The sequence below is a fragment of the Pholis gunnellus genome, assembly GCF_910591455.1.
Source record: "Pholis gunnellus genome assembly, chromosome: 21".
Classification (NCBI taxonomy): Eukaryota; Metazoa; Chordata; class Actinopteri; order Perciformes; family Pholidae; genus Pholis; species Pholis gunnellus.
Genome location: NC_136548.1, coordinates 17140582 through 17165863, shown reverse-complemented (window position 1 = coordinate 17165863; position 25282 = coordinate 17140582). Strand labels below are relative to the sequence as shown.

The 25282-nt window shown below is 46.8% G+C and overlaps 1 protein-coding gene across 2 annotated transcripts in view; it reads left to right on the top strand.

Moving 5' to 3' along the window:
* Positions 1–25282, top strand: part of thrab (thyroid hormone receptor alpha b) — a 121648-nt gene that overhangs the window by 67473 nt on the left and 28893 nt on the right. For both annotated transcript variants that reach the window (XM_079182755.1, XM_079182754.1), the window contains one exon: positions 22040–22436. In XM_079182755.1, the coding sequence (XP_079038881.1) occupies positions 22381–22436 (56 nt within the window). In that variant the 5' untranslated portion in view covers positions 22040–22380. The remainder of the gene's footprint in view (positions 1–22039; positions 22437–25282) is intronic.

Here is a 25282-nt window from a genome sequence, read left to right as displayed (position 1 = left end):
TGTTTGTTGTCAGGCGATGTACGGACGTGTCTTGTTTTGTGGTCGCTTAGTTTACATTTTGTACATTTGCTCATAATAATTCACGACGTGATCTTAACAAATGTGTTGCTAGCATGCGTGCACACGACACCGTGTGTGCACAGAAGCATGTGAACCGTAACCACACAGAGAACAAGCGTGATGTAATGTTCCATGTTTGTCTAGTTAGTTCTTGTACATCCTGTCGGAGGTCACGTAAAACACACAGACAGCGTGGATGGACCGTCTCACCCATCAATTCATTTCTTTTATATAATGTTAAAAGAAGAAAAGCAGACATTAGAAACCGCAGACGACCTCATATTAATTACCCTACCCGGCTATTGGGTGTCAGACTACAATGATCACAAGCGGCGAGCAGCTGTGAATGGCACCCATTCAAATGCGATTTAATTAAACACAGACACAACAACCACACGAGCCCTGTGCTCCAAAACACAGCCGGCGTGACAGTTTTTTTTTTACTAATGAGCAAGGTAATTATATAGCCACATACGATGTGATTAGCTGCAGCATGCGGAGGTCAGCGGGGGGACACACATGTGTTCCTCCCCCCCTCGGTCCCCTAAGGTCCCCCGTGTTATTCTAACGTTTCCCATGTGACGCCCGGCCCTGTTCGGGTTAACGGCACAGAGAGAAGACGGTGCGTTACCTCGCGCGATGGTGTGTTTGAGCGTGACAGACGAGGCGATGCGGCGTGCTATCTGGGTTATCTATTTAGACTGCTGTGTTGAGGAGCCTCGGGGGGGGGGGGGGGGGCTGTGATTATGAGTCATCACGCTTGAGTCTGAATCTTCTCCCTCTTTATCTGGGCTGTATGCTGCCGAAATATATAATTATAACTGTTAGAAATAATTTATAGCAAGTCATGCGCCTGCTCTGCTGGATTTTTTTAATTTGTTACTTGTTTTGGTGCTTTGAATGTTTTTCTTCTGTAGTATTCGTAGTCGGTCGCCAGAGGGGGTTTTTATGCATGCACATTATGGTAACCGTGGAGAAAATGCCCCTAATGGGGATCTTTGTATATCCTCTTGTGTCCTAAATAGTCTTTGTTGAAGAGATGAGTGTACATACAGGATTCTGGCTGAGCCAGTCTTCTTAATGTTTTGCAGTTTGTAGCTGATGGTGCATTATAAAGTCACAGCTTAATGATATTTCCTTTAAAGCCCTAGAATAATACCTGTAATGGGTTATGGTTCATTGCTTGGCTAACAGGGGCACCAAGAGCACACTGTCGCAGTCACAAATAATGTGCCGATGTTCAAACGCTAAAAATAACATGCCCATCGGGGTGCTGCAGTCAAAGAGACGGCTGGAACTTCAATGAGATCAAAGACACAACGTTTGCTTTACAGCCCAATTACAGAAAAACTCCCCAACACAAAACATTCCCCATGTCCTAAAAACATAAGAACTATATATGTTATGACTATGATCTATAATTGGTGGTTTTCAGGACGTCCACTCCATCAGTCGGCTCGGGTTGGAAAGTTGTCTCTCCGTCGGCCTCCAGTGCAGGTGCTTTTAATCTGCGTGTGAAATAAGTGAACTATGTCATGTTGCTCCTGGCACTTTATTAATAATAATATTTCAACACATTCTTCCCCCCTATCACTTATTCAGTCTTTAGCGCTGCATATCTATGGAGACTTTAATATTTTACTTCTTTCACGAGAAGTCTCGGGATGCAAAATAGAGAGTTGTGCAAACATAAAAGAGAATGTTTAAAAGAAATTGATTTTTACAAAGGGCTGCCTCATTACTTGCTCAAACAATCCTCAGCTATACATATTTGCTTTAGGCGAAGTAAAGGCTAACTCCACCTCACGCTTTTCTTTACTTTCTCCCTAATCGGTAGCTCGGGCCTCTGCCCCTCTTTCTTTATTGCTCTTAGTGGTTCAGTTACAGCATGGATAAATCATCATTTTGGACATGAAGCTCTAATTTCGTGTTAAAGTTTGTGATTCATTTTCATTCATTTAAATGACATCTTAACATATGCAGCCTCAGCTGTTGCTATGTAAATCCGCCCGCTCCTCCTGCAGCCACGGAAGCTGAAACTAGCCGCCTAGCATGTATGCTACAGGCTAAAGCTAGCGACCTAGCGTCAAACTTAGCACACTTAAGATATTAACGGTATAAGCGATGCCAGAACTCCCGGCTAGTGTTTCATCAAATATTACACCACACACTGGGTTCGTAAATTGTGCTCAATATTTTCTAGTCTAAGTTTAAACTTGTGGGAAGTCCCGTCGGTGGAACCCCCAAAGGAATAAATGGAAGTTCCCACTGAAAGAAGAAAGATGTCGCCTGATAAACTTGATTCCCATGTCGTTGGGAATCATGCTAGACGTGACGCGGTAGTTATTTTAAAGATTTCATATGAACATGTAAGTAAGAATGACGGGGATAAGTGGATGGAGACAGAACTATAAATGACAACTTTATTCCAAATGTTGCGTGGGAACGCAGCACTGTTGTGGGTCGGTTTATTATCCCCGTTGTCCTGAATAAAGTCAGTAGAGTAGCTTATTTCTAACAGACGGGATGAAAGAAGCAGTATTGTTAAACACCGCTCGCGCAATCAGTGAGAGTGTGAGTCGGCACAGACGGCGTAACCTATATTTAGCAAATGAAACAAGCTTTGTCTTGTTTGATCCTCGTAGACTAAATGTTGACTAAAATAACCGAGGTCTTTAAACACACTGTGCCATGGTGCGCAGCTCCTAGTCGTGAGAAAGTATTTGATGTTCTGGCTGCACTTCACAGGAAGTCAAAACCACTTCAGCTTGAGCAACAAAAAAAATAAAAGAAGATTTATCAGACGTCTTCCAGCATCAGTAGGAATCACAACTCGTGCTTTCCCCAAATGTCTTCAGACTGCTAAGAGATAAAAAACAAGCGCTCCTTGTGGCTTTTTCCCCTCTCTCTGTGGTGGAGCCAGATTCTGTCTGTTGTCAAAGATTGAATCCCAATGCTGATGTCGGCCCCGTGTGAAGAAACGTACCTGGTGTTTGCTGCTCATCCGTCAGCTGTTCCTGACACATTTTTACCCAACATCATTGCTCACTGACATCAGAAAGGGAGCGTGATGCCTCATAGGCTCCCACCACCACTCCTCTGTGCAGAGCTAAGCATTTAACCGGCGTATAGGACCCCTCGAGCTGTGATATTTTATTCAGCAGAAAGTGCCTGGGTTGAATTCCCAATCCTCTTAAGCGGAGACTTTTCCACAGTAGGCAGCACCCGGGCGAAAAAGCATCTCTGCAGCATGCAGCCGGGGCAGCACGTCGGCTGTGTTTTGTTGCACGTTTGGCACCCGGATAGAAGTTTTAATTGCGATATCTGTGATAGCGGTCGATCCTGGCCGCCCGCTACACATTACCGGCACTCTGCTCAGCCAATCACGACGTCGGTCCCGAGCTTTGGACCGGTGTTGTTTAGAGTGTCTGGATGCACGGTGATGGTTGCAGCGTGTTGCAGGCGTGTCATGGTGAAGACCAAGCTCCAAACCTCAACTTTGCTGCCAAACGCACTGAAAGCATGCGACGCGTCTTTTTTGAGGTGCATCTGATCGCCAATTCCTCGTTATCTAGCTACATTTTTAATTCATATCATTCATTTTAAAGATAAGGTTTGAAGGGGTTCCTGTAATATACAAAAAGTTTAGCCTATATCGACCTCCTGTGAGGCTCCTGCATTGCCTCACAGGAGCATCAGTTGATGTCAAAAGAGAGCGCTTCAATTGTTCCGCTTCAGAGCGTTCGGGCCTTCAGAAAGCGGCCGGAGTGTCTCGCACCGCGTGGACCGGCTTGCCCTTTGAGATAAGGTGAAGTGCTGAGTCATGGCTCCTTTGCGCTGAAAGGAGCCATGTGGCTCGAGCACTGTGGGACGGGGACAGACCCAGAACAGGGAATATATATATATCCCATCTGGCCTGGGAAAAGCCTCGGGATCCCCCCCAGGAAGAGACGGAGAACGCAGCTCGGGAGAAGGGCGTCTGGGCTACCTCCCTTTGGCCGGCTGCCACCAGCACCTAGACGCCGGACGAGCTGCAGAAAAAGGATGAATGGGTTTTAATGACGATGATAGAGGGGACATCTTTTATTAGAGTGAAGAAATAGGGCTGAAATCAGTACCACAGTATTAATAACGTGAGTCCAATAGAAAGAAATACAGCAAATGTATCACATATATATAATAATTGAAATCAAAACAAAGTACCACGCTCTGCTTCGTCAGCAAAAAACAGAAAATTCACAAAGAGTCAGTGGAGTAAATGAATCGTGCATCATGTTTAATTCCCCTCAAAATACCAGTTTTCTGTGCAGGCGAGTCCGTTCACTTTGTAACCTGAAGCAGGCAGCAGGACTAAATAGAGGGCGTGTCACAGTCGATGTTATAGATCTGATTTGCCCTCCAGCAGCACATCGGTGTGTGGATCACGTTTCTACTTTCTTTGCTTCAGGGAGCAGCAACACGGTCACCTGAAAACAAAACCGAAACGTAAAAGAAAATGTTCCCACCCTGGACCGTCTTGATTTGATCCACGCTGTGAACACAGTCGTGACACAGACAGAGGAAGACGCATCATTGCGTAATCAAGAGAAGACCACAGGTGACCCACCAGCAAAGGAAAACAAGCCAATCAATGACGTTATTAATGGCTCTGCACAGACCTGTAGATCTCCCCCGATATGAGCTCTGCTGGCATGTCGGCATTAATCGAGGAGCCATTAGTGTAATGACGGGGGTCACATGAGCTCCGGGGCAGCTGGTGCAGGCCTGCCGAGTGTGATGAGGCTGCTGCTGCAGCGGCCCACGTCTGTCTCTGGGTGCAGCTGTCGGAGGGCTGTGGTCGCAGCATAATGAACTCCTTCAGCGTCTCCTGAGCGGAGGGCGGTGGCGGCGTGCTGCCCAACAACAGACGCCACTCGAGGTTCAGCTAATGTTCATCTTGTTACCTCTAAAGTTTTTTAGCACATCCTTTTTGTGGGGGCTTTTTGACGGCATTACTAATAAACAAATGCTACAATGAAGTGCACATTTCTACATGATTTTAGAGTTCAATATGATAACACCAGCACATTTATACAATAAATGTAATAACGAAAATAAAATGCAGCGGAGGAAATTAGTCGAGCAAAGGCAGAAGAAAATAGGATAGTTTTAGATTTAGGCTGAAGGGCTGTTCCACAACAGAACAAAGCTTTTGACTTTATATTTTTAAATATCTTATTACCTGGAAATCATAATTGGTCATTTCGCAAATTTAATTAAATGTGAAAATCAGTTGTTGCCGGGGGGGGGGGGGGGGTTAGGAGAGGAGGTCTCAATAGGAGAAGAAAATCATTTTAATTAAATGCTCTGCCGCTGTTTGGGTCGCTCAGTCAAAACAACCGCTGAAGACGGAGTTGAGCGAAGTCGTTTCGTAGCGAGGGATCATGGGAGTTGTTGTCTTCACCTCCATTGTCGTCATTGCGGTCGTCTTCTCTCGGTTAGGACTCGTTCGCTTTTTACGTATCGTATGTAATATTCACCGTTTGTTACCCTGACTTCTTAAAGGAAACTCTCGTGCCTCAATGCTGAACGGAGAATCAAATAAAAAACGGTAAAACTAATCAAAACATCAGTTTACAAACTCCCACACAACTCGTGCAATATAATCCAAGTCTCATCTGTCCGGGCGTATGCTCAGTGCTTCCCAAACACATGCATCCGCACCAAAACCATCCTGTTTAAAACACTTCCTCCACTCCCGTCTCATGTTGTAGGAAGTGTTTCAAATAGTTATTAAACGCAGCATCCATTCGCTTCAATCCCTCGAGGATTTACTGTTCACTGTGGAGACTTTAATGTAACACAAGGAGAGTAATAGATGCACAAAAGCTCATTTTGTTGGTGAAGTATGGGTTTAAACAAAGAGGGGGCCCCTGAAGAGCCTGTCCCCGGGGTAACTTAGTCCATCATCCAGGCGCCGTTTACGTGATCTAATAAAGATACGGAATGCCTCTCTTTCCTCACACACACACACACACACACACTGTACTTACTGAAAACACACACCAGGTCTCTGCGCTACAGACCGGATGACCCAGAAAGTCTCGCTGTTCCAGTTCCCTCAAACAATCCGTCATGTACAGCAATGGGACGCGAGAGCACATACTTGTGTACATACAGTCACTGCTGTGTGCGTGGCAGGACAAGATGTTTGTCTTTACGTCTTGACATGGCACAGAGTGTTCTCATAAACCTCATATGTCCTCCTCCTCCTCCTCCTCCTCCCTGCTCCTCCCTGCTCATCTCCTTCCTCTCGCTCTCTTTTATCTCGGACGCTTGATTGAACGCTGAAGCAGCTGTTTGAGCTGCAGCAACGCAGCTCAGAAATTGATTTGTTGCTGCCTTGTCAATTACTTTTTAAGCATAAATTATTAAATTATTTTGTTGAAGGAGAAGGTGTGCGCAATACAAATTGAGGTTTTCGAGTATACCCGCACTTCTTCGTTATCCTACCGTGAAGACATTGTGAAAGTTAAAACATCTTTTAAATATATGAAATACTTTGCCTGGATCACAATGTGACATCTTCAGAGTTGTTCGAGCCTGTGCATTGCAGAAAACTAAAAGGAGAGAAATGCAGAAATAGAAAACATTTGGTCAGTGCATGAATGTTATTCCTGTCAGGAAGGAGTACAGACGCATATAGCTGCTCACCGCCGAGCTTCATCACTTCAGCAGAAATAAGCTTTTCTTTCAGAGATCATGGCAGGAAAAGATCTCTGCTCAGCTTAAGCAGAACAAATCCTTCACGCGCCGCTGTGGCGCCGCGAACCCAGCGCGCAACGTATCATCGCCGTATCTCCGTCTATGACGGCGCGCTTAAAGCCCGCCCTCAAATCTAGACCCCACATCAGGTCCCTGAGTTCCACCGCTGGGCTTAATGGAGCGAAGGCAGAGCTTATTCACTATTTATGTCACTTGTGTTCTCCTGAAACTCCCGAGAAGAGGAGAATCCCTCTTCTGAACTTTACTCACAGAGATGTGAGTTAATCCCTTTTGGGGGGCGAAACAAAAGGTCTCTTTGGAGTCTTTATGTGGAGCGGGGTGTTGGCTGAGTCCCACTTGACTAATGAGAGCTTGTGGGTGCGGCTGCTGGATCTGCCTTTAACACACCGTGTGCCCCGGAATAGCCAGTTAATTGATTGTGTTTTGCGTCGCAACAACTTTTCACGTCTCGGTTTGCCACAAATCCATAGATGAGGGAGTTATTTCAACGCTAGCGGCTCGTAATCCCACTCACCTCTGTGCTCTATACGTTCTGCGTTACTATCTGTGGGAAACGAGGCTCGGGAATCTGCTTTAGGTATGATTGTCATGCGTTGTCTTCAAATGTGTTTCCTCCTTCGCTTGTGTGACATGAGGAGTTTTGATTTGCATTTAAACAGACCATCAAATATAGATGCACGGGTTCACAATTTTTCAAGTTCGTCTTACAACAACACTCGCATGCACAGATTTACATTGAAATAGGTTTCGCTCGCTGTAATTCTTCCCATTAAACACTTCTTTCCTTTTGCAATTCCAACATAAGTGACGGGGAACAGAATCCACAGCCCTCGTCCTCGCTGATATGAGGCCTTCAGTTCTTCCTCTTGTTGTCGCTCCTCTGCAGCTCAGCAAGGAAACACTGCCGACGACACAAAGAGACTCACGCTCTGACGTATTTAATATGTCTTTGCACGGTCGAGGGCTTTGCACAATATTCGAATATCACTATTGCAACAAATATTAGATCGTTATTTATTTTGGGGTGCATGATTTGCTACGATTTGGTTGCCAATTTCTCAAAATGGCAAACCTGGCAACCCTTACTATCGAGCCTGTTTTAACAGCACGCATGGGGAACATCTACTAACTAGCACTGAAACAATTGGAAACACTTGTGATGATGTTGTGTTTTCTTTTCAACCAGTCCTACAATTTAAACCCCAACACCTCGCGAGTACTTTAGCTTTTCCTTTGAGGCAGTGAAAGATGAACAACATCAAAGCCTAATTCGTTTAACAAAAGGTCACAGAAAAACAGAAATGTTTCAAAGAGAAACGATGGCCGACAAATAAAGAGCGGGGGCTTCGGGGGCGAGTTGTTCTTTGCACCTGTTCTTCCAGACAGTTGTGTTTCTCCAGAGTTGAGACGGACTGCATTCCTCCCCCTATTGTGCATATGCGTGTGTGCACGCCTTGCATGCGCCCATGTATGTGCTTTAAATCAAACATGCGCAGATCACGAGTGTGAAGTCAACCAAGCAGCCGTCCTTATCTCCGTCTTCTTTGTCCGTCTCCCGTCTCCGTTTCTCTCGTCCTCTTTAGATCCTCTGATTGAGAGGAGCCCGTGGGTAAGAGCACGCGGGGGCCAGACTGACGCAGTGCTGAATAGTTGTTTTTATTAATGGAGGAAGAGTGTGTGTGTGTGTGTGTGTGTGTGCGTGCGTGCGTGTCGGGTGCACTTGATTCTTCAGCGGCCCTAAACAGCCTGCAGTGGAGCAGTGCACTTAAGCGCACTGAACCCCTCCGACCTTTTCCGTGTGCGTGCATCCATCCATACAGTACGTGTGTGCGTGCGTCTGCACGCATCTTTGTCTGCGCTTAATGCGTGTTGCCGTCTGCACACTTTAATGCAGTGTGACTTAAACGTATGGGGGCATGTTTTGTGTCGTCAAATGCGGCTTCTTGTGAACGTGTGAAGGAGCCTCTCTGCCATGTGTGTGTGTGTGTGTGTGTGTGTGTGTGTTCTCCATGCTGTTCTGTATCGGGTTGAACAGGACCGTCCCGCTATAACAGTTCATTCTCATTCTTGTCCCCCGTCGAGTAGCAACATAACACACACACACACACACACACACACACCCCCCCCCCAGTGCATTTACAGCTCAGACGGGTATTATCTAAGCGCACATAATGTTCCTTTTGTCCACCAGTTTCTCTTTCATCTCCAGCAGGTGTTACATTTGACATGAATCCACATCTACTTCATGTTTTTCTTCATCAGGCGTTCATTTGACTTTGCCGAACTAACAGTGACATAAGAGCAGCACGGGTGCAGAAGAGTCGTCATGTCAGCGAAGTATAGGGACGCACAATGACATCGGCGTGGTCATGTGTGGACTTCTCATTGTTTCCACCAAATTCAGTCGCTAACCTCTCATTCTGATCGCTGACTCGTTTAGCTTTCAGAGTCCATGAAATGTTTCGTCTAATATTTGTTTGTTCGCTTTCATCCTTCAGGACAGTGATGAACACATGAAACTAACATCGTAATCATAATATACAGATTGCACATCCACAAGAATTCTGCTTTTTTTTTTTTACTGAGGCGACCCGATTGTTCGGCAGACTCCGACCCACCGGGGCAGAAACACAAAGCGGAGGTGCCGGTGACGGGCTGCTGACAGCCCTTAAACCGCCTCGCAGGGCGGCTCACTTTATCACATTTCTGCTACGTGTGCTCTTTTATTCACACTCCTGAACTGATCAGTACACTAAAACGTGTTTTCTGAAATTATTTTAGGCGACAAACAGAATCTAGATTCATATTTGATCAACGCCGCGTAGCTTGACTCGGCTCTGATTGGTTGTTTATCTTCGGGCATGGCGAAATCTTGAAAGTGCCATCAGGAGCACTAAAAGGAGGCGAAGGGAACCAGATTCTTTTCACGGATTAACGTCCTCAAGTACGAGCAAATATGATAAAAAAAGTTACAAACTGCTGCTTCAAACGGTCAACATTAAGCCGCAAAGAGCCGGTGCAGTAAAACACGCGTCTGATACACTTGCTGGTCTAGACGTTTGTATTTATTCAGACATTACAGCTGTGGTTGATGCAGACACACCTGGCGGATAAAGCCAGATAAAGAATCAAAAGTTCTGTTTTATTAGTGCTGCAGTCTTGGATTCCTCTGTGTCTCACTGTAAAGTGTTAGATGTATGAAACAGGGCGTCGTAGTTTTAAGAACCAGCGTGCTGACAGACCATATATCATCAGCACACATGGAGCCTCGCGTCGGCTCGCTCCCGAAGGCGTCTGTTGGACAGGTGGAGCCTGTTTGAACACAGGTCCTAAAGGAGGACACCGTGCTCCCTTCACTCTTTCACCCTTCCATCATCACTCTCAACCGAAACACTGACAGAGACTCGCTGAGGTACGAAGGCGTGTTTAGGCAGCGCAGAAATTCATCCTGACATCCAGCATAGCTCTATCTCCCTGCTCTGCCTGCTTTCATCGCTAACACACACACTCACACACACACACACACACACACACGCACAACCTGGACATGTGGTGTATAGACTGCCACATGGACACAATTTTCCTCATGCTCTTGGGGCAAACACACACAAACACACACACACACACTGGCGGCAAACTCCGGCTGAACTCATACACACTACAGAAAAACACATCTCTCTCATGCGCATACAGTACTATGTCTGTTGCCTTCAGACTAAATCTGGATGTAGTGTGTGTGTGTGTGTGTGTGTGTGTTTGCCCCAAGAGCATGAGGAAAATTGTGTCCATTGTGTGGGGGGGGGGGGGGGGGGGGGCATCCATGGAAAGAAAGCATGGAAAAGATGAAGTGATTGAGTAACTTTTTCAATTTTATTCCTCAGGGACGTTTGCAGTGAACACAAAAAAAACCTCCGACAGCGCTGGCTCTCGCCGCGTTTCACCGCCGCCGCTTCTTCTTCGTCTTCCTCCTCCTCTTCTTCTTCTCCCCCCCCACACCCGACCATTTTGTTCTGTTTCTCATCACCGTCCTTGTGTTTGTGAATCAAAAAAACTGTTAATTGCTGGTTCGCTTGATGCACTCTGACGGTGTTCAGACATCGAGTTGATATGTGGAACAATGAGGAGTGTGTTTTGGACATGCTGCATGTGTACAGCATGTGTGTGTGTGTGTGTGTGTGTAGGGTCTTGGCGCTAATCACATCCAGGACCACACAGGCACTCCTGTGGGAGTCAGGGGGGCCCACGGCCCACAGTTACCCCCAACCAAGACAACCACCTTCCAGCCTTTTGGGGGCCTCCTTTACCTCCTTCTCCTCTTTCATGGATTCTGCCGGCCGTCGGGGAAAAGATGGAGATTTTAGTGTGAGGTGGAGGGGGGTGTGTGGTTGTGGCTCTGGGGCACCCAGGGGCCTCACCAGGCCTTGTAGGCTTCATTATAGACTCCCGAGTGTGTGTGTGTGTGTGTGTGTGTGTGGGGGGGGGGGGGGTCATCAGACGGGGTTGGACCTTTTGTGAGTGAGCGGTGTGGTCTCTTTACAGTGTGTTTTATTGCTCATTACTGAGGAGGCTGAGATGTGGAGATGAATGGAAGGACCCGGGGGGGTCTGGAGTGTTTTGACGGAGGAGTTCATCCCAGTACTCCGGTGTACTTCATCCCAGTACTCCGGTGTACTTCATCCCAGTACTCCGGTGTACTTCATCCCAGTACTCCGGTGTACTTCATTCATTTGTGAATGAATCATGTTGTTATAATAATCCAGAAGAAGGACATGCAGAGCTTCTACTGTTCTAGCATCGTCTTAGTATCGACATCGAGTTATCGTGTCAAAAATATTGTGATATTTGATTTTCTCTCCATATCGCCCTGCCCCAAAATATTAAATTATGATAAAAGATGCTGATTATTAAAAAAACAATGGTGTTAAAACGTCTAATAGACTCCCACGGTGGCTCTACTGGAGCCTTGGGTCAAACCAGGCCCTGCTGGTCTGGAGCCTGATGTTTACTCCCTATGCGTCTGTACATCTGTCCTCTTGGACTCGGACACACATGACCTGAATAGCTGACGAGCTGCTCGCTCCTCCCCCGGGGGGGGGGGGGGGGGGGGGGTGAGCCACTTTTGCTGGGGCTGAGATCTCCGATACGGTCAGGGTGGCCTCAGCGCTGTCGCCGGGTGTCATCTCACACTGTACGAGGCGACGGGAGGCCTGTTAGCGCTAACGTCTCGTACGGTATCTCATGCAGAGCCTGGGACCTGCTGAATCTAGGCCAGACATCTGAAGATGTTGCCCCCATACTGAGCACAACGTGGAGCAGAAAGGTCAACTTAAAGGTCAGGTTTGCTCGTGCACGCAAACTGGACCCACCTGTATGTAGGATGCCAGGAGCCGCTGAAGCCACGCCCCTCTGCCATGTCCACAGTTTCACAGTTAAACGGCTGTTAACAGCTGTCGAGACCGAAACACATGAAACCTGCTTCAGTGAAGAAACCGGAGGAGCTGCTGCACCTGAACGCTCCCCCCCCCCCCCCCCCCTCTGAGCTCAAAACGTAAACCGCTGCAATTTGTTGAGGCTTCGCTATTTTGCTTCGTACATTTGCACATATTTATTTATGTCGTTTTTATTTGTGCCGGTGTTTATACGTCTGACTCAAGTCTGGTTTGTTGTATTTGAGCTGAGGCTGGTGCCTGGATCACAGCCCTGTTTGTAAACCCCAAGAAACTGAGCATGCAACACACACACACACACACACACACACACAGCACTCACTACTGCCAGGCATGTGTAGTGCAACACTAGATGTGCACACGCACACACACACATGCAAACAATTGCTGTTGTTTCGCAACCAATTTGGGAGATAAATCTGTGAATCTGTTTTTAAATGTGCAGCAGACCCGTAAAAAAACGCTCATAGAACGTCGAGCAAGTTGATGTATTTACTCAGCTTTTGTATATTAAGGGAAGTAAACAAAATGTAATCAGGACATATTTTAGGAAAATATGAAACTTTGATGAAAGCAATGCTGATAACTGCAAAACAGATCCAGTTATGTTGCAGAACGTCCATTCATGAACGACTCATCCTCTCAGACTTTATTACACACGTTCATGACCTTAATTTCACCCTCTACAGTTGTTTTCTGTGGGTTTTCAGTCAGAAAACAAACGTGCACCGTCTTTGTTTGTTTACTCATTGAGGAGGAAATATACTGTGAGCTGATAGCTGATAGCCTTATTGGGGGGGTTTCCCCCGTTGCCCCATCTCTAATGTGGGAAAAAGGAGACCTCTCCCCGGGCTGTTGGCATGGCAACAGCAACTGTGTGTGTGTTTGTGTGTGTGTGTGTGTGTGTGTGTGTGTGTGTGTGTGTGTGTGTGTGTGTGTGTGTGTGTGTGTGTGCGTGCGTGCGTGCGTGCGTGCGTGCGTGCGTGCGTGCGTGCGTGCGTGTGTGTGTGCACTAGAGAGATGCCAGGAGGGAGGCCAAAGTAGAGTGATTGCCCAGATTGCTGGCACAGTTGGACAAAGTTACCCATGCAGTCACAGCTTGTGTATGTGTGTGTGTGCGTGTGTGTGTGTGTGTGTGTTTGGTGCTGCAGGTTAGGCTCAGGGCCCAGACACACACACACACACACACACAACCTCTCCCCCATGCTGCTATGTTGCCATTGCCAGCTCAATCTGCCTAATGTTGGATACATGCAGGTTTACACACTTAACACACATTGCTGTAGTAATACAAAAAACACACGCACACACACACACACACACGCGGGAAATGGAATTCCCTACTCTGCTAGCCCATCTAATTATACCACCTGCGCACACACACACTCACACACACTTCTCAGAATGAAGTTTGGCCTCCAAACATTCTCTAAGGTGAAGAAACCTGACCTTTAAAGGGGACATATCGCGCTTATTTTCAGATACATATTTGTATTTTGGGTATCTTATAGAACACGTTTACGTGCTTTAATGTTCACAAAACACTTTATTTTTCTCACCCTATCTGTCTGAATATACCTGTTTTCGTCCTGTGTCTGAAACGCTCCGTTTTAGCGCCTGTCTCTTTAAGAGCCTCGCGCTTTTCAAAGTTTATGGGTCGTGAAAGACACTCCAGACACCCAGTTGCGTGTGCACGAGCGCGAAAGAAATTAGTTTTTCATGATACGTCCCCTTTAAATCAACACTTTCCTACTTAAATATCGCATTTATCACCACGAGATAGCGTCCTTTCATGCTCCTTTTAAGAGCCGCTGTTGAAGCTGATGTAATGTAATGACATTTTAAACGACAGTGGCCGTCCACATGTTGAAACTCTACTGACTCCTCCTTGTTAAAGCCCCTTGAATGCACTGTAGCTCTTTGTACCCCAAAGCAAACAGCAGCAATAATCTCTCTTCATCCGTGTTGTCTTGTTACAATGAGACACTTCCACGAGCTGTGAGGAAATGAACAAGTGTGAGGAAGTGGACATCTCCGGGAAAGCAATTTGGGGTGAGGGGGGGCGGGGGGGGGAGGAGGAGAAACACATTCATGCGCCGTCCAACAGTTTCACACACAGTCCAGCTTTGACTTAAGGTGGGCTGACGAGGACGTGTGAGGCTGGGGGAACCGGCTGGACGTGTGTTTTGGGAGAATCGGGGGCGGAAAGACTACAGAGCGATCGTGGGGCCACCTTAAGAAGAGGGGGGGGGGGAAGAAAAAAAAACTGCAAGTGGAGGAAAAGAGAAGAAGTGGGGAGAAAAAAAACAGAAGTGAGCAGGATTTGTTTTCCAAACGCAGTCACATTCTTGGCAGCACCTTCGCTCGTCCTTGCCAGAGGAGGGTGGGAAAAGGGAGGGAGGGGTGAGAGAGGACAAAGTGGACGTGGGAGAGAGAGAAAGAGTAGATTGTTTTTCTTTTTGCTCACCGCCTAGTGCATTAAAAGTGAATATGTTCACATTATCTAGAGATGTACTTTAACCTTTGGCCTTGGCTCACGCCCCTGTAAGCAGACACGTGAGCTTTCTAATCTTTTTACAATGTTCGCAGGTCTTGTTTGAGCATTCGGCCCCTGCTGACTAAATGTACTCTTCTATATTTAGTCCTTACATTTGCACAAACCAATCACAGAGTGTCCTCGGGTGTTTCTCCCTCTGCGTTCAGCCCGGTGTGTCTGTCTCTATAGAAGCATTTCAAAGTAAACACCGCATAGGTGACAGAAAGTTCACGGACGCTGCTTTTTGATGAATAGTTTTCCTTTATAAGGTAAAAACACCAAACATTTGCTCGTTCCAGGTTCTCAAATGTGAAAAAGTTCTGTTCTTTTTAAATCAACGTAAACTGAATATGTTTTGTTAATTACTGAATTAAAACAAAACACATTGTTCGGCTGAATACAACCACTAGTTGCGGCCTTTATGTTGTTTTACATGCAACCTTTAAAGGAAAGGAGATGAAGTGGAGACGCACAATGGGTCTCACAGAACATCTGCTGCGTTTGTATCAGTCTGTGAGGATGTTGCGTCCTTTAATGGGACGATAAAACGGTGAGGACGAGCGGCTAATGCTGGTAGCATCGTTAGCTCGGTGAGTGTGCAGATGTATTGCTAGCACTGCGCCTAGCTGTGCTACTGGCCTTCCGCTCATATAACTGCTGGTGATGACGGGTAACACGTGCCGCTGAGCAAGGCAGCTAACTCTGACTCTGCCGGTGTCACTCGCGTCGTCTCAACTGCCGGGTGTGAAACGTGTCTTCTGGGTCAACAAAGCTTCCAAAGCAGCTCCAGTCTGTTTGTTTATGTCGTCTTTGCACACTCTCCTGTGTTTGCGTTCCGGTTTCAAGCGAATTCGTCTCTGTTTGTCTCTGGTGCTTTGTTGCGATCATGGACGGATTATGAGACAATGAGACACCTGGGCACAAGATACGAGACAGACGCGCTGAAAGAGACAAAAACAACAAAACTAGTTTGTGGTCATTTTCCGTCGTTTGCAGTCGTTTTGCATCCTGTGGTCATTTTGTTTCTATTTGTGGTTGTTTTGCATCATTTTGTGTTTTATTTAATGTCTCTTTGTCGTCCTTTTGCACCTTTTATGTTGTTGTTTGTCTACAAAACTGTCACTTAAGGGGCTCTTTTCCCGGGAGACCCGCTCAGTAATCCATCCACAGCTATTCTGGCGTGATGTTAATCTGGGAGCAAATGTAACAAAACGTCAAAGGGGCTCTGCTCTCCCAGGGGTTTTGTTTTTCACGCCTTTATCACCATTGGTTCTAAAAGTGACACACAGACAACCGGAGAGTTTTGTAAGTGCTAAAGAAGGTGAAGACAGATGGAGAAGTGGTGACGTAAAAATCTGTAGAAAAAGAGCGCAAAAAAAAAAAAACGTGTTGACAGAAAGATAAACGAGACGAGGAAAAGAAAACGGTTGAAAAAAGGGACAGATAAGGTAGCGCGATCGCTGGCGAGTGATTAGAGCAAACAAACACATACAGATAACTGCATTAGTGAACCACGCGGCCCCGTCAACCCCGGCATGTGTCCTTGGCTGGTGCAGACGTATCTATATGCACACCCAAACACGCACTGCACATGCAAACAGAATATGAAACATAGCGTTACCAGCGGAGCGAGGGTAGGACACCGTGTTCCCATTTTCAGCAGGGCGACGTGGAGAGCTTTACAGCCTGTACTATATAAAGACTTATAGATACACAGCGGCACAGACGCCCTGCTCTCTCACATACCAAAAACCAAAGGACGTGTCGAAATGTAAAGGGGACTATTGTTTACTTGTTTGACATCTAAGTGTGGGAGACATGAGGCGCGCTGACTGCCGCTGGTCACGGCGTGAAAAGCTCGCCGGGTCAAAGTGGGTCAAAGTTCAAACGGTTTGAAACCAGAGATTCGTGTTTTGGAATTTCTTTTTCTCCGAAGCCGTTTCCTGCACCCGGCCGCAGCAAACTGCTGAGTCGAGAGTTATTATTGCTCCCACCGTGATAAATACATGGACGTACGCCGTTTCTGGGTGAGCATGCGTCCTTGTCCTTTACCTGCACAACAAGCATGCAAATCCCCGCTGGCGTGTGCATATTTAGGTTGAACATTAACGTTTTAGTGTACGCAGTATGTCCGTGTTTGTGCTCGCTCAAGGCCGCAAGGTGAGGTTTTACATAAATGCCTGCAAAGGTAGCATTTAGTCCCTTTGTTTGTGGCCTATTAGCACCTATTAATAATGCCCTGACAGTAATGAGCCTGGCCAGAGAGCGAGCAGAGACGGAGAATGAAACATGATCTCTCTGCCGTCGACTCCTCGTGACCCCGGGGTACTAAGCCTCCCTTCCACTTCTCCCACTGCATGCGCCACATCAACACAACACTGGACTCCGGCCCTGTTCCATTACTTAACCACTAATTGCTCGGGCCACCCTTGGGATTTGGGAGCGCTGACCCCCCCCCCCGCGTCTGCTGTCATGGTGTGAAGTTTAACAACGGGTCTTCCTCAGGAGCTTAAGGACTGAAACCATCATCCTCCTCCTGAGGTTACATTAAATCCTGCTCCTCTATAATCCGTCTGCGTTCACGGGGGGAAAGACGCCGTAAAGATCGCTCATGAGAAGGTTTGACATGAAAGTCTTGTTTCAGTGTAATGAGAAAATCGCCACATCTGAGCTGACTTTGTGATCTGCTGCTCATCGGAGCACTGCAGCTGCTGCAAGAAGCACGTAGGAGGTCTCAACAGGTGTCTCGTGGACTCGGCTGCCCCCCTTTAAGTTCAGATAATTGGTCAAAGAGCCCTGAATCAATACAGACAGAAATCTGAAAGTTCTGTCACCCCAATGAAGCAATTAGCAAATAAAAGTTCTCAGCTTTTAGGAACTGTCCTGTTAATGTGTCACACTCGCTGTTTAACGCTGAGAATGAAAGTGGAAACATTCGCTCTCGTGATGCGTCTTTACTTCCTCGGAGGTACGGCGGTACGGGAGCTGCCATCTTGAGATTTTGACTTAAACAAAGCAGTAAACAAAGCGAGCTTTCCCCTCATAGACGCTCTTTATTCCCTGTACTTTTTCTTGCTGATTGTGTCATTACTACAGCTAGCAAACTTTCAAAGAGTCTCTTCGTGAACTTAATTGACCTGAAAACCTGATTCCTAACATTGCTTCAGTGTCTTTAATAATACCATAAATTGATATCTTCCCATCAAAACACAGCAAAACGCCCTTGACCGTAACGATTAGTTGCTGGCGTAGAACCTCGTCTCACACCGGCCTGCTTTGTGCCGACGAATCCTCTCCTCCTGAAGAACAGAGGGACATCGATCTCTTTGGCCTGGAACAGAGCAGGTCATGTTTAATGAATTCTAAGTGTCTCCGGGCGTCGACGTGCATTCGCTAGTTATTCTTTTGATTCGTTTTCAAGGCCGTATTTCAGAGCACGCAATTAAAGGTGAACCTCTTTTCCTTGAGGGAAGATGCCAGTTCTTGAAGGCCCAATTAAAATGTGGAAGCCGTCCAGGAAGGGAAGAGAATCAAGGTGCATGTGGCTGAGACGTGTGAGGTGTGTGTGTGTCTGTGTGTGTATGTGTGCGAGCGCTTTACAAACTGTTATTGTTAAAAAAAAAAAAGCTGAGAGCTGACATGTAATTGAATTAAATGTCACACCTTTCAAGCAGCAGTTTGATTGGTGCTCATTGATTGCAACTTTTCCGATGTTGTGGATCAGAAATGCAGAATCTGTGCTCTGCTATGAGTGTCTGTATCGATCTATGTTCATATGTGTGTGTGTGTGTGTGTGTGTGTGTGTGTGTGTGTTCCAGTCGATACAAGCTAATTCTAACAAAGCAGGTGTGACCGCGCGGTGACAGAGCTGCCGGATGTTGAAATAAAACAGTTCCTACACGGAGCTGCTCACGTCACGGTCCGTAGATTACCTCGAGTGACCGGGTCATGATTTTCTGGAAAGAACCGTTGCTTTTCATCTCGTCCCATTATATGAGAGAGAAGGCAGACATCTCTACGGACGATGTCTCCAAAAACCAGGCTACTCACAACCCAACGGTCTAGTCTGATAAACAGCACTACAGGCAAGAGGTCAAATATGTGCTTTTGATTTTGGAGTGAACTGCCCCTTTAAATCTCTGCTGCCATTGGAAGGTCCCCAAGAAACACGTTTCCTCTAAAGACGTTCATCAGTTTAAAACGCAGGGGGTCCACGTGTTGTTTCTTTATACGCCGCGTGTTCCCGATCTGTTGCTCATTGCTGCGCACAACAGACCATAAATGGTCGTATAAGGAATCCGTAACTGATACCTGTAGGATCCTCAGACGTTTATCTCTGGATGTGCGCTCGGGCTTGAAACCAGCTGAACGCCCCAACTCTGCCTCCCGACTCGCCCCGTTCTCTCTTCCTGTTATTCGTCTTCCAGCTCTGATAAGCGGGTTTATTTTGTCTCCGTTCCAACGGTGACCTAAATCCAGTCTTTTCTTAACCTTTCCTCATCTTTACACACCCCATTGCCCTCCTTCACAAGATACAGTTTATATTATATCAACCTGACTTTGTCTCTTTCTTTCTTCCTCCCTCCTTATCTCCTCTCCTCTCCTCACTGTCTTGCCACAGCTCTAGTACGCTACGTACTCCTTTTCCGCCCCAGACCACTCGTATTTTCATGCCCCGTCCTTGGATACACGGGATATTAATACAAGCATAACTTCCTCGGCGGGTGCAAAGGCGAACGAGTACATGCAAGGACACAGTAGTTAAGAGGGCGACTACTATGTATGTGGCCTTCAGAGCGGGGGGGGGAGTGTGTCCTTACAAAGATTTATTGCGCTGCGATTTGTTTTTCTGGAAAATTTACGAGTGAAATGCAAACTTTACGGCACGGTTGATCCTCCTACATGTTGAACGCTGTAAAGAAACGCTACACCACCAACAACTTTGTGAACTTGTTGAGAAATAAGGTCTGGGATTAAGACTCGGGGGGCGATGATGAAGCTGACAGCGCGGCCTTCAGGAGTCAGTAAAGAGGACTCACGGGAGGCTGGACGCTGAGACGCTGGTTCCACAAAAACAGTTTTATCCTCTTTTCAAGATGATAACATGTGAAGAATAGGATCAGTAAATCCTAATCCTGAAGCTGCTACTACAACAACAATACTAGTAGAGTCTCATGCACGGTCAACCAGGTTATTGTTCGTTGATATGGAATTTCATTTATTTCTTTTGAAGTTGATTTCTGTCTCTATTTATTTATTTCCCGTTGCCAGCGGAACAATGTCCCCTTTCTCTTCGGTCCTCTCCGTCCCGGTGGGAATAAACAACTAATTGTTTGTTTTGCACAAACAGCAGCGCTGATGCCAGGCCCACTTGTAGCAGCAGTTGGTGCGATAGAGAGAAGGCCTCCGATGAAGCACACTCCATTAGAGGAAAAGCCTCGGGGCGGTTATGTCATCATTACTGTCCTATTTACCGTCGCACCACAGCCCGTCCTGCTCGGGTCAGAGGGGCCCGGCTGCTGTGTGTGCGCGACCTTTTGTTTTCATGGCAACAAATAGAGTGTGTGTGTGTTTTGAGTGTGTGTGCTTGAGAAACGGGGTTTGTTTTTACGGCCAGTATGGTTTAATTCGGGTTCTTTTTAAATGGGTACGAGGTAGATGCAGATGTGGCCGTTTGTGTAACGTTTGACTGAAAAGACGTTTTCATCCCCTCGTATCTCGTAAGACAACTTCAGCCACGTTCTCGGTGTCTCTGCGTTTGTCATCTCGTCCTCTGGAGGCGTCTGTATTCTGTCGTTTAGAGGTCTATTCAGAGCTGTTTTAACGCCGAAGGTTGCAGCACTTCATAAAGCTGAGCGTTCTTTAAACCCGCGTGTTTTTAACACCTCGTTGATTCAGTGATTCTGCAATGACACACAATGTCTTCGTTTAACGGATTAGCGGCTCTAAAGGAGGTGTTTAGTCAGTGCGTTAAAGTCACTGCTGCCATGAGCTCATGTTTGGGCTTTTCAATTCCCTTTCAAAACCTCAGATATGCAATTTATTTTATGAATCAAAGGGACCGCTGCTCATTTCAATCAAGTAAGTTTTGCTGCATCTCACAATTATATGAATTTAAAATGTTCCAACATTGATTTAAGACTAAACGAATTAATATCCTCATCTCGCTTCATATTTACAACTTTAAATTCAAATGATCATTATTTTCTGAGCTTCCGTCAGCCTCAAACGTTTGAATCGTTCTCCTTCTGCTGTAAAATGACTCCGAATCAAGTCCTTTGCCAGCAGAGAAAGGTTTGTTTTGAATATGTATGTAATCTCTCTATTAGCAGTAAAAGCAATAATAATATCAGTCATGTCTAAGGGCGTTCTCATGCCCTGTATCCCACTGTTCCGGATTAGAAAGGCATTGAACCAGGGATTAGCGGGGGAGAGAATAAAGCCTTCCTTTGACAACAGGGGAGGGAGGCAGAGGGCTAATGGATCAAGACCCTCTGAGCACACACACACACACACACACAAACACAAACACTCTTTCACACAGATCAGCTGCTCATCTCAAAGCTACTTAACCCTGCGCGAGAGGTGACATTCCGTTAAGAAGTTTTCCAGGAATTATCGAGTTGTAGCCGCAGCGGTTGAAGGTTGACGGAGCTCCCCTCTGACCTCCGGGCCGCCGTATCGCTTCTAACTCCGTGTCCCGTCTGCTGGCGGGTACGCCAGGAACCGTTTCACCCTCTCTGACCTGGTCGTCAGTGCATCAGTGCATGTCGTGTGTTTAGAAGCCTCACGTTTTGGAGTTGCATTTAGTTGGGTCGGGTTGTTTGATGGAGGAAGCTGGATCTTCACCCAACCTTTGAAAATCAAGTTATGAGTATATTAATATTGAAGGAATATATTATTGTAATTGAACAAGAGTCTGATGAGAGGATGTGTGTGTACAGGTTTGCATGTATGAAATGTGAAAAAGGTTTTTTTAGGATAAATGCACGACAAAAAAGACACTTATGGCTGCAACCAGCGGTTGTTTTTATCAACGATTAACCTGCTGGTTATCTACTCGAGTACACAATTAATCGTGAAAAATCACAATTTCCCAGTGCGGGTGTCCTGTTGTGTCCAAAACCCAAAGATATCATAAAGGACTAAAAGCCGATATGATATAAGGTGTATATATATATATATGGTTCCAGCTCTGTGTGATCTCACGGTGTCCGTTCTTCTCTTCCAGACGGGATCCCGCTCCTCCCTCCGCGTCCCTGAGACCCCGACTTGCGCCCCGGCCCCCGGACCTGCCGACTGACCTCCGGCATCTCACGCATCTCGCCGTCTCTCACCGAGCCGACCTCCTCGCTTCGACTCCCTCTGGAGACCCCCGACCCGTCCTCACACCCCCCCCCCAAAAAAAAAAGAAAAGGAAGAAAGACAGAAAGAAAACCCTCCCCCCGGAGGGACGGGACGCTGTCATGTTTCACTGACGGTCCCCTCCCAACCGGCGAATGACAAGCGGGCATCCGAGGGTGGGGCTTGCCTCAGTCTCTCATGATTGGTTGCTGGATGGAATTAAGGTGAATGGAACTCGTGTCCAAAGAGCAGGACCCTAGCCCGTCAGAGGGGGAGGAGAAAGGGTGAGCGCTTTCTCTTTCTCTGCACAAACATTCTGACGCTGCCAAAACAAATTCAAAAGTTAGTTTGTTCCATGTTGGTCTGTGTAATGTTAAAGCTAATACACGTCACTCCAAAGCTTTGCCTCGAGAGCCGCCGGCGTTTCCTTTGGTGTGTCTTTCCTGATGTAAACATTCCCCTGAAACGAAGCAGGCACGGCTCTCTGTTATTGCGTCGTGGTGTTACGTACGGAGGAGGTCTTCTGAGGACATCCAGAGGGGAACCTGGATTTTTCGTTCTCATGGTTCTCTCTGTTTGTACGTCTCTTTTCCAGACGAGCTCAACAACAAAGCGGCCTCTTTTTTTCCTCCGCCGCCGCTCTCTTCCCCTCTTCCTCTCGCCCGGATTGTTTTTCAGAGAAGTGAGCTTATAGAGCTACATCTGACCCCGACGCTCCTCCCCTCTGCCCCTTCAGCTCTCGAGGGGCAGAACCAGTCGGGCCCGGCCCGAACACAAACAAACACGGCACTGTTTAAGCCCCCTTCTCATAAATGAAAACATAATATTAGTGGAATGGAGGCTCTCTCATACTGTAGTGCCGCCGGGGAGGAAGGGGCCCCTCTGTGTGGAAGAGGCCTCCGGCTCAAGGAAAGCGTTATCGGTCAATATCAATCTGCTCCGGCTTTGTGAGGAGAGTTCACTTCATTTAGAACGTTCTACGATAGCAGAACGGGACAAAGAGGGGGAGATTACCTTTTTCATTTCAAAAAGAAACTTTTGAAACGGGTCCAGTGTTGAGACAGCAGTCGGTGTGCGCGTCTCACACGGCTTTCTGATTGTGTCATGTGACTCGCTGCCTGAGTTAAAGAAGTGTCGGTGGTGTCAGAGTTTGTTTTTGTTGGAAAACACAAAAGCGTAGCTGGAGCGTTATCTCAAAGATTGTCACTGTCACGGCTGAGTATGGAGAGGATTTCAATAATGCAGATGTGTAGCGAGATTTCAGATCGAGACGTCTCGCTCACAATAACAAACATCGAGCGAGAGGTAAAGAAAAAGGTTGTGTTTACTCTGTCGCTATCAGACACTTATAATGACAAGCTCAGCCCGTCGGGGGGCTTTTTACTGGACGTACATTGAGGGCGAGGAGTTCCCCTGAGCGGTTACGTTGCAGCGTTCTCTCTCAACACTGGACCCATTTCAGAAACATTGTTAACCCCATCAGTCACTTAGACACCAACACATGAGGAAATACGTAAATTACAAAAGTGATCTCTGTTTCTGGGCGCTCTAAAGGTGTGATGACAGCGTGATGGATGTGCAGAAGATCGCGGAAGCTTCTGTTTCATCTCTTTGTTTAATCTCTGCTCGTCATGCTGGTAGGCAGTCGAGGAAGTAAACGCTGAAAGCTGCTTTTTTGCTAGAAGCTCATTCATTTTGCTGTCACAAATATCCCTTTTGGCCCTTGAAATAATAGAAACATTACATGTCTGCATTACGGCCTTTCATGCAGTCCAAAAAACGAAACTTTTCCAGGAGGTTTATTGCCTTGTTTATTCTGTGGAGAAACCGCAGCCCTTGTGTTTACGACATGTGGTGTTACGTAAGTGGATAAGAGGAGCGTCTGAACACCCAACTTCTTTCCAGTCCCTGCAGATTAACTTAAATATCTGTACAATTAATAACGTCAATATGAGTTGATGTTATTAGCCGGCTAGAGACTAGCTGGCTCCACGTTCTATATTACAAGCACGTGTGAAGAAAGTCAATCTGGCGGAGCGAACACGAACACCTGTCAGGAGATTAACAGCTCTGCCGCTGGGGGACAGTTGGTGCCGTCCCGGACGCAGGAGCGCCGTACATCGGCCTTCCTTTTTTTTGTTTATTAGGCGCAAGTATTCTGCGCGTCTCCCGCTTGTGTTCCAACACCTGCACCGACTTGGTGGCCGCAGACACTTTGCACCTCACGGGTAATTAAAAGCACAAAGAGTTGAAGCTCTCGGGGGGCTTCGGACCGGAGCCGTGGCTTCGTAGTGTAGATATCAGCGGTGGGGGGGGGGCTCTTTATTAAACCTCCGCCCCTCCCGTCTGCATGTTTGTCACCCTTTTGTTTTCAAACCGCTCCGGCTCTTTGAAGTGATGCTATAGTTACTTTACCGGCACGCAGACTGAGAATAGAACACTTATGGATCGGAAGATTGTTTGATGTGTCCTCACATAAATATGAAAGATTCTCTGCCTGACAATAACTTTACAGACCGGCTTTTCAGTTCCCCGAGCTCGGCACTATTTTTGTGTCACTTTGCCTCGTAAAAGAGCCGCTCGTTCCTCTCGACGGCTCATTAAGACGCACAAGTTGTTGCGGAGTGAATGTCGCGCTGGCTGTAGTTCAAACGGAGATGTAGTTGCGGCTTGCATCACTTCTCCTAACATGTCACCACAGCTGACGCAAGTTCGGCTTGCAGTGTGTTGCATTAACGGCGGCAAAGGCTTGCGCCATAGTGGTGTTTGTGTGTGTGTGTGTGTGTGCGTGTGTGTGTGTGTGTGTGTGTGCTTTCCTATATCCAGGAATCTTTGTAGTCGATGTGCTTCAAGATGCCGCCGGTGTTTGATCTGCTTCAGCCTCCAGTCAAACATGTGTGGGTTCAGATATTCTCTGCATGCAAGTTTTCTTCTCCGGCGACAGTGATTCTAATGATTTAATTACCTCGAAAATAAGATGCGGTTTGAACTCAATGCTCCCAGTATGCATCTGTGCTCATCAGACTTTTGTATTCGCTTCAGGTACGACCTGTTTCTCTCAGCTGGAAACAGTGCGTGATGTGAGATAATACCTCCGGGGTGTTTGTGTCGGGGATCAAGCTACCAAACC